Raw genomic sequence first — 16,334 nt, 5'->3', positions numbered from 1 at the left:
GTGCAGGCTGTCCCCCTCTTCCCTGTAGTGGAAGCACCTTTCTGTGTCCCTCCCTCGCTCCCTGCCCCTCCAGTGTTCCTTTCTTCCTCCCCCCTTCCTTTTCTTCCTCCCTCCTGTGTTCTCTCCTGCTCCCTCCCTCCTTGCTACTTTTCTTCTCCCTCTCCCTTCTTCCCCGTCTCTCCCTCCTTCCCTTTTTCTCTGTCCCTCCTCTCATCCTTTCTTCCCTCTTCTATTCCTCTGTCCTGCATTATTCCTCTTTTTCCTTCCTCTCTATTTCTTTTCCTTTTAGAAAGGGAAAAGCTACACGATCCTCTCTTTTTCTCCCATCCTCTCTCTCCTATTCTCCGTTCTTCCTCTCTCTCCCCCTCTTTCCAGGATGGGAACCTGAGTCCCTGGGTGAGTGGTTGCACCATTTCCCGAGACCAAGAGGCCAGAGGGAGGAGCAGGACGAGGGTTCTCTATGGACAAGTTACACCTGAGATGGAGTTTGGACACCAAATAGGGACCAAGGTGAAGACAATGTGTAGTGGGATTTGGTGAACGGTGGTCATTTAAACACACAGTGAGCCATCCCATAGTAACACAACCATTCAGATGAGGTGTGTGGATCATGGGAATAGTGTTGGCTCTGGAAGCCTTGGCTGGAGGTGTCAGCTTTGTCACCATCACCTTTCCAAGCCCCAGTTTCCTCATCAGTAAGATAAGAATCCCAACTGCCTCTCCAGGAGGAGCTGGGAGATGTTGAGGGAAAGCATTTGCAAAGCCCTGGCCATTCCTGCAGATGAGCTGTGGGTTCATCAGAGAAGCAAGAGGCTAACTATGGATGTCGGGAGGCTGTGGTGCCAAGGGGAAGTGCCTTCAGCTCCAGCAGGACAGAGGGGTCCCCTGGAATCATAGCTGGGAGACAGGTTTGACTTAAGAACTTTGCTTTTTCCTGGCGCTGGTGACAGAGGCTTAGATCAACATGCAGAGGGCAATTCCCTCAAGAAAGGGAGTGGTGATTTCCAAGACCCACCCTGGGGACGCTAAGAGAGAGTCTTGGCTTACCTGCTTGCATGTTGTTCCATATTTGTTTCCTTTTTTTTGATATTTCTGGTCTAGTGGAAATATAAACATAATGCCAGGATTTCAGCATTAACAAAACAATGTGGTTGTCGAAGCAGATGCAGGTTTGGAATTCACTGGAAGGAAATCAGACTGTGTGTGGAGTGCCTGGTCCTCCTGGAGCATCTCAGGGTCCCTGCAGGAGGGAAGGGTGTTCAACCCAAGGGGGGGGGGGAGAAGGACACGGACATCGGAGGGTGGAAAATGCTGCTGTTAGCATCATAGGTGCAGAGGCTCGCACCTGTAATCCCAGCATTCTGGGAGGCCAAGGCAGGCAAGGCAGGAGGATGCTTGATCTCAGGAGTTCAAGACCAGCCTGAGCAAGAGCGAGACCCCCCATTTCTGCTAAAAATAGAAAATTAGCCCTACCTGGGCGTGGGTTCCTATAATCCCAACTACTCAGGAGGGTGAGGCAGAAGTGTGAGGTTGCTTGTAAGCTAGGCTGACTTCATGGCACTCTAGCCTGGGCAGAGTGAGCGTCTGTGGTAAAATTGAAAGAGAAGGAGAGAGAGAGGGAGAGAAGACAGAAAGAGAGACAAGGAGAGAGGGAGGGAGGGAGGGAAGGAACAAGATGCTTCTGTCTTACACTTGTCAGCTCTGGGTCATCTGTTAGCTTTCAGCAAATGAGAGTCACTCCTGGGGAGTCCCACTTTCAGACCAGGGGCAGCCTCCAGCTTGTATGTTCTTATCACACCCAGTTCTTTTTCTTTCCAGAGCTAATCAAGCAGGAGATTGTGTTATTCAGTTATAATGAGCGGCTGAAGACAGAGCCCCTGTCTGAATATGCTTACCATTATATCCTGCGCCTAACGGGTAGTTAGTGCCAATCTTTATCTGCTGAATAATTGAATGGGATGTATGGATGGGTGAATGAATGAGTGAATGACAACAGAAGCTCCAGGAAGGAGGATGAGTGTTTTGGAAGGTCAGTTACTGTTCGGTGTAAGGCAGACTGTTCAAATGTAAGCATCAGCCAGTGATAGAAGGACACACTTTGAGAGATGCTAAACCTCCCAGCCTTGGGCACATCTAGGTGGAGGCCAGGTGCCCTCCAGCGGGATGGAGATGTAGACTAACCCTGTAGAACCTTTCACCTCTGAGAACCTATGGTTCACGATTCTAGATTCCTCGGAAGGGCTTAGGTGCTCAACGCAGAGGAGAGTTCTTTTTGCCAACACCTGATAAGTGACCCACACAGTTTGGGGATTTTTCTCAAAGTAACGTGGTTGGTATAATTTCTAATTGGTTCTGATTCATTACGGTTTTTCTTTGTGATCGAGTGATGAGGTGATGATGTTAATCGCATCCCACTCAGTCAGAGACACTGCTTGGGGTGATTTCTGTAACGACTAACTCAATCAGGTGTCTCCCTTGTGAGACAGACAGTATTATTACCATCCATATTTTACACCAAAGAGACCAACACACAAGTCATTGCCCAAGGTCATCAACTAAGAAGCGGTAGAAAAAGGATTGGAAGTGGCTCCACTATTATTCTATGTTCTACTGCAGCGGTTCTCAACCTTCCCAATGTCCTCTAATGCCATGACCCTTTAATACAGTTCCTCCTATTGTGGTGACCCCCAACCATAAAATTATTTTCATTGCTACTTCATAACTGTAATTCTGCTACTGTTATGCATTGTAATGTAAATATCTGATATGCAGGATATATTTTCCTTGTTACAAAGGGGGCGTGACCCCCAGGTTGAGAACCGCTGTTCCACTGTCTTTCTGTAGATTTTTGTCAATGTTATAGGTACCTCCAAAATTATACATTCTCTTTTTGAGGAATGCAGAGTTCAGTAAATGCATAAATGCAAATCTGTGGATTGTGTGATTTAGTTTTTCTGTGTCCTTACTTATATTTTGTCTACTTGATCTGTCTAGTTCTAAAGTTTTTCATTCTGTATTTTTTTTTTTTGAGACAGAGCCTCAAGCTGTCCCCCTGGGCAGAGTGCCGTGGCATTACAGCTCACAGCAACCTCCAACTTCTGGGCTCAAGCGAGTCTCCTGCCTCTGCCTCCCAAGTAGCTGGGACCACAGGCGCCCGCCACAACGCCCGGCTATTTTTTGGTTGCAGCCATCATTGTTGTTTGGCGGGTCCGGGCTGGGGATTCGAACCCGCCACCTTAGGTGTACGTGGCTGGCGCCTTAGCTGGTTGAGCTATAGGCGCTGAGCCTTATTTTTTATTTAATCTTCTCTCCTTCTTGCTAGTTAATAGGAGGATTTAGATTATTCCAATTTACTATAATGATCTATATACCTGACTTTTTGTTTCCATTTTTCTTTGTAATAATTATAATGATATACTTTATATCATTATCCTTTCATTTTCCTCTTATGCAGATTTGCCTTTTTGAACATTTGAGAAATGTAGTTGTGCTCTTCTGTTTCATTACTGGGCATCTTCCGCTCCCCCTCAGTTCTCTGTTCCACGTCTGGCCTTTCCTGACCACCCCCTCCCCTGCTTTTCTTCATGGACTTAGCATTTCCCAACATTCCCCATATGTTTAATATTTGTTTATTTTCTTTCTCCTCCACTAGAATGTTAAACTCGCCAAGGACAAATACTCTCTCTGATTGATCTGTGTGTCCCCAGAGCCCAGGGCAGTGCCTGGCCAGTTTTTGGTGCTCAACAAATAATTATTGAATGAATTACATTTTGCATATTTTAAAATATCTTTCTGCCTTTTGCCTGGACAGCTGGGTGACACCTTAGCTAGGGTAAGGTTTCTGAGCGGCAGCCCTTGCCTTGCAACAGGACCCTACTACTGTCCTCTGTTTCCCACGCTGCACAGAAGTCCGGTGCCAGCTCATCCCTCTAATATTTTGTGCACACCCCAATTTATGCAATATTATGCTTGTGTATTTTTGTTTCTTCAGCAGTCTGGTTTCTGTATCTGTGCATCCTTGGCACAGGGCCTCACGTGTAGTAGGAGTCCACATAATATTTGTTGTATAAATAACTAGGTGAATGAATCCATGAGTAGATGGATAAATGAAGGAAGGAAAGACTTGAAGAGTGTGAGAAAACATATGACATATTTATTGCAGAACCCCTGGAATGTCAGCCACAGAGATTTCTACACTAATGGTTCTCAAAGTAGGGTTCCTACCCAGAAACTCAAGATGCATGCAGATTTGGGGTTTGCACCCAGACCTACTAAATCAGAAGCTCTCAGGGTGGAGCTTGGCAATTTGTGTTTTAGCTGCCCTCATGTGAGTCTGACGCATACCATGGCTGAGAACCACTGCTTTAGACTGTAGGGAAGTGCTGAGGCCGGGAGTAGGGAAGTGGCTTGCAAGAGCTCACACGGTCCAGGAGCAGCACAGCTGGGATTAGGGCTGTAATTAGGCCCCCCCAGAGGGCCAGGCCTGTACTCTTACCACCCAGCCCAGATGCCTCACCTCATTTTGCTATTTCTTTTTGTAATAGAAACCAACCTTACATTAGTGAAACCATTTCAAAGTACCGGGATCAAATCTCCACTCTTACAGAGTTTCTGATTTCTCTGGTTTTTTTCCAGTGTTTAAAAAAATGTGACTTAGAGTTGTTTCTATAAGAGTGGGAGCAGTGGAAACAAGCCAGGTGATTGCATTACTTCCCACAGGGTGCTTCTCAGGCTGAGGCTGTAAGGTTATAGCTCACCGTGGGGCTCCTGCCCTCCACCCTGCCTGGGGCCTGAATGCATGTACAGCATCTGGTTTCCTCCTGTGGTGGAAGAGGATGTGTGGACGGTGGCCAGAGAGAGAGCTTTGACATTGACTAGGACCCCAAGATCACTGTGTTTTGCTCACTGGTTCCTTCATTTGTTACCAAGAGTCTTCTTACTGTGTTTTGTATGTTCCTTTTGAGTCTTATTTATACGAGTATTTTTTGTTGATTTTCATTTTATTTTTTGGTCAAACCCTGCTTATTACACTCTCCAAGATAGCTTCCTTTCTTCACTATCCTAGCACAGGCCCATCCTAGCCTTAGACCCCCTACCCCTCATTTTAAAAAGAATTATCTTTCTGTTTTCAAAAAGTTTTAGATTTATAGACAAGTTGCAAAGATAGTTCAGGGTGATCCTGTATACTTGTGTAACTTGCGCCCTCTGTACTTATATTCTTCAGAGAGCAGGATTTTGGGATTCAAAACTGATTTTTTTGTTGTTGCTGGTTTTTTTTTTTTTTTTCGAGACAGAGTCTCACTCTGTTGCCCTGGTGCCATGGAGTCAGCCTAGCTCACAGCAACCTCAAACTCCTGGGCTCAAGCAATCCTCTTTCCTCAGCTTCCTGAGAAGCTGGGTCTATAGGTGCCTGCCACGACACCTGGCTAATTTTTCTGTTTTTAGTAGAGATGAGGTCTTCCTCTTGCTCAGGCTAGTCTTGAACTTTTGAGCTCAAGGGATCCTCAAGGGATCCTTGGCCTTCCAGAGTGGTAGGATTACAACCATGACCCACTTCATCTAGCCAGAGAACTGAGATTTTTGAGTAGAACAGTAACACTCTTTGATTAATCTTTTTTTGAAAAACTTCTAGAGGTTTTCTGTTGATTCAACCAAATTTTATTGAACGCACATCATCTGTCAGACTTTGGGATATTTGTGGGATAGGTTCAATGATGAACATGACACAGTACCTGTCTCTGGGCCCGTCAGCCCAAGATAGAATTTATTTTATTAATATATATTTTTTTATCTTTAATTGTGTTAAAATATATGTAACATAAAATTTACAAATTTACCCATTTTTAAGTGAACAGTTCAGTAGTGTTAAGTCCATAGACATGGTTGTGCACCCAATCTCCAGACCGCTTTCATCTTTCAGACCTGAAACTCGGCACCCATTGAATACTAACTCCCCGTTCCCCACCTCAGCTCCTGGCAACCACTAGTCTACTTTTTTTTTTTTGCAGTTTTTGGCCAGGGCTGGGTTTGAACCCACCACCTCTGGTATATGGGGCTGGTGCCCTACTCCTTTGAGCCACAGGCACCACCCACCTACTTTCTATCTCTAGGAATTTGACTACTTAAAACCTCATATCAGTAAAATCCTGTAGTATTATCCTTTTGTGCTTAGTTTATGTTATTCAGTGTGACGTTTCCACGGCACATCCAAGCTGTACCATGTGTCAGGATTTCTCTTCTTTTAAAGGCCCCATCGCATGTCTGTGCCACATTTTGTTCATGTGTCTGCTGGTGTGCACTGGCTGGCTCCGCTTTCAGCTGTTGGTAATGAGGCTGCTGTGAACATGGGCATGCAGCTGTCCCTCCAAGTTCCTGGTTTCAGTTTTCTCAGGTCTCTGCCCAGAAGTGGAATTGCTGGATCACACAGCAATAGTATTTTTAATTTGGGAGCGTGTCCTCCATATTATTTTAGGTAGTGGCTGTACCATTTTACATTCTCACCAACAGTGCACATGGGTTCCAGTTTCTTTATGTACTCACCAACACTTGTTAACTTTTGGTTTTTCTTTCTTTTTTTTTGCAATATTTGGCCAGGGCTGGGTTTGAACCCGCCACCTCTGGTATATGGGGCCAGCGCCCTACTTTTTGAGCCATAGATGCCGCCCTTTTCTTTCTTTCTTTCTTTCTTTCTTTCTTTCTTTCTTTCTTTCTTTCTTTCTTTCTTTCTTTCCTTTCTTTCTTTCTTTCTTTCTTTCTTTCTTTCTTTCTTTCTTTCTTTCTTTCTTTCTTTCTTTCTTTTTTAGGTTAGTAATCCTAAGGAGGATGAGGCAGTGTCTTAGAGGTTTTTTCTTTTTTTCTTTTTTGGCTGGGGCTGGGTTTGAACCTGCCACCTCCGGCATATGGGGCTGGGGCCCTACTCCTTGTAGCCACAGGTGCCGCCCGTGTGTTATGGTTTGAACTTGCATTTCTCTCATGATTAGTAATGTTTAACATCTTTTCATGTACTTGTTGGCCATTTCATATGCTCTTTGGTAAAAAGTTTATTCAGGCCATTTGGCCATCTTTAAATTAGTTTTATGTTGTTGTTGACCTGTAAGCGTTCTTTATATATTGTGGATATTAATGACTTATCAGATATATTAATACAATTTGGAAATATTTTCTCCCATTGTGTGGGTTTCACACTACTCTCTTAGTAGTGTCTTGAGATGCACAAAAACTTTTCATTTTAATGTAGTTCATTTTATTTAGTTTAACTTTCATTGCTTGTGTTTTTGGTGTCATAACCAGGAAATCATTGCCAAATCCAATGCCAAGAAGCGTACCCTTATGTTTTCTCCTAAGAGCTCTATACTTTCAGCTTCTATATTTGGTCTTTGATACATTTTGAGTTAATTTTTGTATATAGTGTAATCTAAGGGCCCAACTTCATTCTTTTGCATGTGGATTTTCAGTTTTCCCTACACCATTTGTTGAAAAGATGGCCTTTCCCCTTAAATGGGCTCGATGCCCTTGTCAAAAGTCATTTGACCATAAGTGAGCATTTAAAAAATAATAGAATGCATTTTGAAATGACATCAGTGTATGTTAACACATGTGTATGTGTGTGTTTCTGCCTCCTCGCACCTCAAATCTAGGCAGCATCACACTGTTTGCAGTCATTACTGTCATCCTGGGAGGTCTTAAAATTGGATACTTCGTGGGATTTTCGAAGTGTTTGTCAGCCACCGAAGGAGTCTTTCCGGTCACACACTCAGCGCACACTGTGCTGCAGGTAAACAGCTGACATCTGCTTGCACCATCTGGGCTCGTGTTAATTGCTTCCCAGGCGGGGTAAAACCTCTAACATCACGATGTCCAGCACCAGGGGGCAGGCTGACCCCAGAGAGGCCCCTGGTGAACCTGACTCGGTCCCTGAGGCTCAGCTCTTCATCTGCCTCCACTGTAGAATGGGATTCTTTGTCTCCGTGGCTGTCTTTGCGGGGATGCTGTGAGGCAGAGCTTAAAACAATAAAGACTCTGCCTTGGAAATTCTGCCACACCGGGATCTACCAGAAAGAATCAGAGGAATTTTTTTCTCGATGTATAACAGCTTTATACACATGCAATTTACCCACTTAAAGTGTACAATTCAGGGGTTTAATTTGTTCACAGAGTTGTGCAACTACCACCACAATCCATTTTCGGACATTTTTATCATCTCCCCAAAGAAACCTGTGCCACTGCAGATTGTGGGGACACTGTTTGCCCACTTGTGGGTTGAAATCTTTTAGAAATGTATGAGGTGCTTGTCCTTGGCCTTGATGAACTCAGTGTGGATCTGGGAACTAGGAAGCAAGAATTTGATAAATATAATTTAAATATCTAGCTTACAGTCAGAAACATCCCATGGTTAAAAGGAATCTTGGGTGGGCCTGCAGTGGCAGAAATCCCTGGTGGTGGCTGTCAGGCACAGCGAAGGATGCCTTTTGCTCTAATAACAGAGGTGATAATCAGTGTTTCTGCAGCATGTTAGAATATACAAAGTACCTTTTATTTATCTATTCTTTTTTTTGAGACAGAGCCTCAAGCTGTCCCCCTGGGTAGAGTGCCGTGGCATTACAGCTCACAGCAACCTCCAACTCCTGGGCTCAAGCGAGTCTCCTGCCTCCGCCTCCCAAGTAGCTGGGACCACAGGCGCCCACCACAACGCCCGGCTATTTTTTGGTTGCAGCCATCATTGTTGTTTGGCGGTCCGGGCTGGGGATTCGAACCTGCCACCTTAGGTGTACGTGGCTGGCGCCTTAGCCGGTTGAGCTATAGGTGCTGAGCCTATTTATCTATTCTTATAATCCTTCCAATGACTCCACAAGAACAGGTATTGGAGTCTCATTCGCATTTTCTCCTTTTTTATTGCATGTATTGAAGGTGTACAACATAACATTTTGCTATTCACATATATAGTGACCCTATCACTCTGGGAGGCTGAGGTAGAAGGATCTGCTTGAAGTCAGGAGTTCAAGACCAGCCTGAGCAAGAGTGAGACCCTGTCTCTAAAAATAGCTGGGCATTGTGATGGGCACCTATAGTCTGAGCTACTTGAGAGGCTGAGGCAAGAGAATTGCCTAAGCCCAAGAGTTGGAGGTTGCTGTAAGCTGTGATGCCACAGCACTCTACTGAGGGTGACAAAGTTTTACTTTCTTTAAAAAAAAAGTAAAAAATAAAGTTTGGTCTCAGAGAAAACCAGTGACTCTTGCTCAAAGATGTTGCTGAGACACAATGATTACTTCCTCCTGACAAGTCATCTTGGAAGATTGCGGACTTATTGTGGTGATGCTGTCATTGCTTAAAATTTTTGGATTTCCCATTTGCGAATGCCCTTCACACACAGCTTTCCACCCCCCTAGAGCCAGTGATGACATTTTTAAAACTGTATTTTATCCAACATGATACTTAGTTTGTACACTGGGTTGACTTACCAGAAAGTTATGGACGACCTTAGAATGTTTCTCAAGGTCAAACACATTCTCACATGGAGAAGCTTTCTGAGAGAGCAGGTCCAGTAAACTTGGAAACAGTTTAGCTCAGTGAGATCTTGCTGGGGACAGACTCATTTGAAGGGGCTGGCTTGTATTTGAAAGTTGCTATGCCCTGAATTCTGTCTCCCTCAAAATTCATATGCTTTCTCCCTAGTCCTCAGGACCTCGAATGTGACTGTTTTTGGAGCTAGACTCCTTTGGAGGAAACTCATGTTAAATACGCTCATCAGGGTGGCACTAATTCAGTCTGGTGTTCATGTAAGGAGAGGAGATAGGACACAAGCACAGACAGAGGGAGGACGGTGGCGAGACAGGGAAGGAGGTGGCTATCTGCACGCCCAGCAGGCACCCTGCCCACTCATTGGTCTTGGACTTCTAGCCTCCAGGACGCTGAGAGGATAAATTTCTGTTGTTTAAGCTGCCAGTCTGGGTCCTTTGTTATGGCAGCCTGGGCCAACTCGTGTAAGAGTTAACTAGCCCTGTAGTCACAGCACCGACAACATGGATAGCTTTAGTGAGGCCAGAAAGAGCTTCATTCACTTGTCATTCAATCATTTATTCATCCAGCCCATTTTTAAATACCATGAACACTCTCCTCAGAGTGAGGAAGGAGCACAAGAGTGAAAAGCTGTGGTCTAGGACATGCCACCTGCATAACAAACGCAGATGGGGACAACGCTGGGCTCGGGGCTTTGACCAATGTGCACCAGTGAGACAAAGACAGGGGAGGGCAAGGAGGGCATTCTGGCAGCTCTGGGGAGGGTGGGCTCTGCCAGGGAGGTGCGCAGAACTGGCTGTGCACAGGGAGCAGCTCAAGGTCCGAGGCTATGGGAAGAGGGTCTCCCTGGGACGTGTGGTCTTTGCACATGATGGGGGCAGGAGGACCGGTGGGAGGAGGCTGGGTGATGGGCACATGCTGATTCACAGTTCTGTACAGGCCTTATGAGCTTGGACTCTGCTCAGTCTGCCTGGCTCCAACTCTGACTGTCAGTGTGACTTCCAGGAAGTCTCAACCTCTGAGCCTCCTGGGGACAGTCCTAATATCTACTTCACCGTTTGTTGTGAGAGTTAAAGGTGCTGGTATATGAGAAGCACTTTGCACAGGGTTCGGCTTGCAGCAAGCCCTTGGTCAAGGCTGATCACCACCTAGGAGATTTGGCTTCACCTTGAGGCCAATGGGGACTCGCTGAAGGCTTTAGGCAGATGAATGCCCTGGACAGGTGAATTTTCAGAATATCACTCAAATTACTTTGTGGGTTAGAGAGCTTTCTCTTCCTAATTTAAGGCTTTCTTTTGTTTTTCGCTGGTTGATAAATTAATCATTGTATATTTTCTGGACATTTACACAGACTAAGCATAGGTCTATACTTAGGCCCGTCCTGGCCTACTACTCCCTACTACCTCCTTTACTACTTCTTTCTTTCTTTCTTTCTTTCTTTCTTTCTTTCTTTCTTGAGACAGAGTCTCACTTTGTCACCCTCAGTAGAGTGCTGTGTCATCATAGCTCACAGCAACCTCAAACTCTTGGGTCAAGTGATTCTCTTGTCTCCGTCTCCTGGGTAGCTGGGACTATAGGTGCCTGCCACAATGCCTGGCTACTTTTGGAGATGGGGTCTCTATCTTGCTCAGGCTGGTCTCAAACCTGTGAGCTCAAGCAATCCACCTGCCTTGGCTTCCCAAAGTGATGGGGTTATAGGCACGAGCCACCATGCCCGGCCTACTACGTGCTTTTGTTATGTTCAATAGCTGGAAAATGGATAAACATTTTTTTTTTTTTTTTTGCAGTCTTCTTTTTTGGCCAAGACTGGATTTGAAATTGCCACCTCTGGCATATGGGGCTGGCACCCTACTCCTTTGAGCCACAGGCGCCGCCCATTTTTTTTTTTGCAGTTTTTGGCCAGGGCTGGGTTTGAACCCGGCACCTCCAGCATATGGGGCTAGTGCCCTACTCCTTTGAGCCACAGGTGCCACATGGATAAATATTTTTAAAAAACAAAACTGTACTCCAGTTTTCATTCTTAAAAAGAAAAAAGTATTTATTTTAAAATTGTGGTAATAGGGTGGTGCCTGTGGCTCAAAGGAGTAGGACACCAGCCCCATATGCTAGAGGTTGGTGGATTCAAACCCAGCCCTGGCCAAAAACTGCAAAAAAAAAAAAAAAAATTATAATTGTGGTAATTACTGTGAAAATTGCAGCTACCAAGATGAAATGACTTGTGTCTGACCCAAGGGCTGAAGTATAGACCTATGCTTACATGTCTGTGTTAACAGTTTCCGAGGAGCTTCTAACATGGCTTCATGCCCCTCCCACTTTGATAAGGCTTATCACTGACATTCGTTAGGACTGCAGTAATTCAGAGATTTTGTCAGAAGAATGCTTGCGCAGAAGGGTATCTCCACCAATGAACTGACAATAACTCTGGCTTTGAGCCTCTAGCACCAATGAGTGAAGTAAAGGACCAGTCCCACATCAATTTTCTTCTCTTTTTAAAGCACTTGACATTTGGTTTCTGGCCAGTGGCACAGCGTAACTGTCCAGTGGATATTTCTTAGATAAACCTGACGTGTGCTACAAACAGGCTTCACGACAGGCATGGTACCGCCCCACACCCTCCCACGGCAGATGTCCTCAATCCACGCCAGCACCGTTTTCTCCTGAGCTGGGAGGGCATAGCCTGCTTTACAGCACAGTGCTCCTGGATGGCTGTCCCAAGGGGGGAATGGCACTGCCCCCTGAGATGGGATGAGAGGTCTTTGATGTCCCCAGTATTTTCTGACACCTTTTCTTTGAGTTTGAAATGACGATTTTCTCCCTGACACATTTTTTCTTCCTTTATTTCCACCTAGGTGTATTTTCTTTGGGGGCATGCAAAGGATATTATCCAGTCCTTCAAAACACTGGAAAGGTAAAAATTGTGGGTGATTGCTTTATATGTTAAATTTGCTATTCATTTGGAACAAATGAAACTCATTCCTGCCATCTTGCTTGGGTTATAAAAACTGAGACCAATTGTCCACTCAGTTCTGACAGCAGAGCCCTCAGTCCTGGCTGGGAGAAAAGGTTCTTTGCCTTCTCTCTTCCTGGGGGATAAATTTTGAATTTCAACTCTTTTTTTTTAAATTTGAATTTTGAATTTCAACTCTCCATCTAAGATGCTCCCCACCCCTCTTCTGATCTGAAAAGTGGACACAAAGGGAAGGCAACATAATTTCTTTCTTAAGTCTCATAGATTCCTAGTGGAGACATTCTCCTCAAAACAAAAGTCAGACTGACAAGAGAAAAACCAGCAGAAGGTGATTGAAAGATGTGTACCCTTCATGCGAGAGAGGCCTCAGTTCAAAAGTGTCTCTCAAAGCAATGGTTACATAGTATTTTAACAAAAAGCATTAAAATCTGTGATGGCAAGACTAAGAAAAGTTTGCTCTTTGATTCCCCTATCCCTGCTGAAGCCAGTTTCTGAGCCAATAAGAGCTTTCCCCATAAGGACAACTCTTAGACCTCTGTCTTTAGGGAAGAAAGGAGGGAGGTAGAAAGATTTTTTTTCTTCGAGAATTGCTGTCCTGCATCTTTAACCTTCATCAGCCCAATAAATAATCCTCATATTTTAAAGAGGAATATTTGGTTTCCTTCAGAGACAATACTATAGCCTGCCTCGGAGGACTAGATGGAGTCATTGACAGACAGCACCAGATAGCCAGCCCTCAGAAAGGGCTGGGTCTATCGTTATCTCTGGGAGAGTCCACGGGACAGGGGGCGAATTACCTAAGTGCAAGGTATCATTACCATGTAAGAAAGCCCTTGGGTATACACACAGGTGACCAGTATTTGTGTAGAAAAGTCCCTGATCACATAAACTCTCCAAGAACAGAGAACTTCCCCAGGGCCATTTAAAATGACAACCCATATTTAAAAGATTAATTTATGTATGACCACTGGATGGAACTATTTCAATTGACTATTGAAATAGAAACAGATTTCACCAACCTCATTAGGCAAAAAGGATCAATGTCAACCAGCATTTGGACATCTGTTAGGGGCCCACTGTGTGCAGGGTTCACTGTCAGGCACTGCCAGGAATATGCAGTGACGACGGCCATGGCATCCTTGGCTGTGTGAGTGACGTCTATAGGTGGCCCTGGGTAGACTCTGTCAATCCTTGGCAGTGACCTTGACAGTTTACCCCACTCCTACTAATACTGGAAGCCCTGCTTCTGGCTGGGGTTGAGGGAGCAAGGAAGAGGATGGAAATGTGTGTTGATGCTGTTTCCTACAGAGGAGGGCGATTGGCAAACGAAGACCCTGCAGAAATAACTTTGATTATCCCTTAGAACTGGACAAGACTTCCTCATCCATCCATTGTCACATTTACATCACACATGGGCTCTTGTCCACATCAAATAGATGGGGCAGCAGACTCCAGCAGGTTGAAACTTGTGCCAAGAGTGCCAGTGTCAGGCCTGAAATTTCTGGACTGGGCTGTTCCCTTCTGGGGCCGGGGAAGGAGGAGTGAGTGTGTGCCCTGCCTGCTCTCCCTCCAGCTTCTAGGCAGCTTCACCAGCAGCTTGAGGATAGCACTTGTTGGCTTTGTCTCCGTCATGGGTTTCACTTCATCTCCATAAAGTTAGGCTTTAGGAACAGTACTGTTTTTCCTGATAAACTTGTGTGGGTACCGTAGAATTTAAGAATCTCTGTAACAGCACTGTTATAGCCGAGGTATCTGCTTTGCTCTCCAGCTCGTATGTTGAGGCCCTAACCTCCAGTGGAAGAGTACTTGGAAGTGAGGACTTTGAGACGTGATTGGGTTTAGATAGGTCATGAGGGTGGGAGCCCCCAGGGTAGGGTTAGTGCCCTTGTAAGAATAGGAATGGACACCAGATATCTCTTTCTCTCTCTCTTAAAGAGAATATCTTGGCTCAAAGCCCAAGATCAAGATGTGTCCACTGCTGCCACTGCTTGTCAGGGCCCAGGACTGGCCATGTCTGAGGTCCAGCTTAACTAGGTTCTGGATGTGGACTGCCAAGCTACCTTGCTCAGGAACAATTTCTCTTAGGTGCTTGAGGGCTATCTACTTTAGCAGGAGAGAGAGACTTAGAGAGAGTAAAGCAGTCTTAGAATAGATAGATCTTAGTCTTTAGTAGAGCTTGGTAATCTTCAGCAGAGAGACTGTGCTGGCGTTCTGCAGGCAAGAGAGGAGACAGAGTCGGAGTAAGCAGGTCTGTGATAGAATGCACATGCTCCCAACTGCCTTCTCCTTCAGCCTAATGTAAGGCTGATCTCATGCCTCTCAACACCACAGTTGTAGAGACTGCCAATGCCAATTCAGCAATGCTCTCATCTCGCGAGCTCTCATGCTTGTTAGGAGTGCTAAACCCCTCTCCATGCCCTTTTCACCAAGGTGTTCCATTATTGAGCTATACAGGTATTTCTTATGACTCTCAGTCTTCCTAGCCACAGGCTATATGGGCTGCTACAAAGATGCCAGCAAGATTGATATCTAGTGAGAGCTCTCTCTTCCTGGCTTGTAGATGGACCTCCTTTACACTGTGTTTTCAATGGGTGCCAGCAAGCTCTTTCTCTTCTTAAAAAAGATACCAGTTGCGGGCAGTCCCTGTGGCTCAAGGAGTAGGGCGCTAGCCCCATATGCCAGAGATGGTGGGTTCAAACCCAGCCCCAGACAAAAACTGCAACCCCTCCACCCCCCAAAAAAGGACACCAGTTCTGGCTAGGGGTGGTGGTTCACACCTATGATACAGCACTCTGGGAGGCAGTGGCAGGTAGATTCCTTGATCTCAGAAACTGGAGACCAGCCTGAGCAAGAGTAAGACACTGTCTCTACTAAAAATAGAAAAACTAGCTGAGTGCTATAGTCCCAGCTACTTGGGAGGCTGAGACAAGAGAATCACTTGAGTTCAAGAGTTTGAGGTTGCTGTGAGCTGTGATGCCACAGCACTCTACAGAAGGTGAGAGAGTGAGACTCTGTCTCAAAACAACAACAACAACAAAAACAGTTCTATGGGATCAGGACCCCATCCTTATGGCCTCATTTAACCTTAATCACCTCCTTAAAGGCCCTGTCTCAAATACAGTCACAATGAGGATTAGAGTTTCCACATATGAATTTGTAGGAGGGAGTAGGGACATGATTTTGTCTCTAACAATAGTTGTTAGATATTTAATTTGCGTGAAAGTGTGTTTTGTTATTATTTAATATAAGCAGTATTATGATAAACATCGTCAGTCAAACATATTTTTCAACATCTTTAATTACTTTCTTGGGTTAAATTCCTTAGAAGTAGCATTGTTGGGATGAAGGGTGAGATACTGCCAACAAATGCAGAATGACCCAGTTATTTGACCCTAAAACTCTTGGCTGAATTGTATCAACTTTCTCATTAAAAAGAATTTTCTTCTACATGTTACTTATGAAGTTCTCGCTCACAATAGCCTCGTTGGTGGTGACAGTAGATCTGATCATGATTCCCATTTAGCAGATGAAAAACTGAGGCTCAGAGAAATGAAGCAAATGCCCAGGGCCAGGCAGGCTTTTGGGATCTGAATGCTGATGGTGACTGTAGTGGCTGCCAGATGGTTGTTCACGGCAAAGTCTTTCTCTGTGCTTGGTCACTTATTTAGTCAAAGCCTTGGGACATGTGGCTCCATGTCCCTCCAAGCAGAAAAGTCTGTGGCCCTGCCTTCTAGGTCTGAGCTGTCCAGTTGAGTAGTCACCAGCCGTAGTGGCTTCCAAGCCCTTGGATTGTGGCTGCAGCAAACTGACGTGTGCTGTGCCACATGCACACCAGATTTTGGAGACTAGA

At 45.1% G+C, this 16,334-nt stretch overlaps 2 protein-coding genes across 3 annotated transcripts in view; both read left to right on the top strand.

Moving 5' to 3' along the window:
* Positions 1 to 8,590, top strand: part of TMEM128 (transmembrane protein 128) — a 42,197-nt gene extending 33,607 nt beyond the window's left edge. Inside the window, exon 5 of one of the 2 annotated variants that reach the window (XM_003800184.3) lies at positions 8,562 to 8,590. The gene's annotated coding sequence lies outside the window, so the exon portion shown is untranslated. Of the gene's footprint in view, positions 1 to 3,035; positions 3,053 to 8,561 lie in introns of those variants that run through there. The other variant, XM_023519321.1, reaches the window with a different exon arrangement.
* Positions 1 to 16,334, top strand: part of OTOP1 (otopetrin 1) — a 30,484-nt gene that overhangs the window by 2,857 nt on the left and 11,293 nt on the right. Inside the window, exons 2-3 of the mRNA XM_003800183.1 lie at positions 7,638 to 7,774; positions 12,366 to 12,424. Of these exons, the coding sequence (XP_003800231.1) occupies positions 7,638 to 7,774; positions 12,366 to 12,424 (196 nt within the window). The remainder of the gene's footprint in view (positions 1 to 7,637; positions 7,775 to 12,365; positions 12,425 to 16,334) is intronic.

This window comes from Otolemur garnettii, unplaced genomic scaffold (genome assembly GCF_000181295.1).
Source record: "Otolemur garnettii isolate 467f Iridium unplaced genomic scaffold, OtoGar3 scaffold00171, whole genome shotgun sequence".
NCBI classification, from domain to species: Eukaryota; Metazoa; Chordata; class Mammalia; order Primates; family Galagidae; genus Otolemur; species Otolemur garnettii.
The sequence above is the reverse complement of the archived record's forward strand: the minus strand, read 5'-3'. Positions and strand labels throughout refer to the sequence as shown.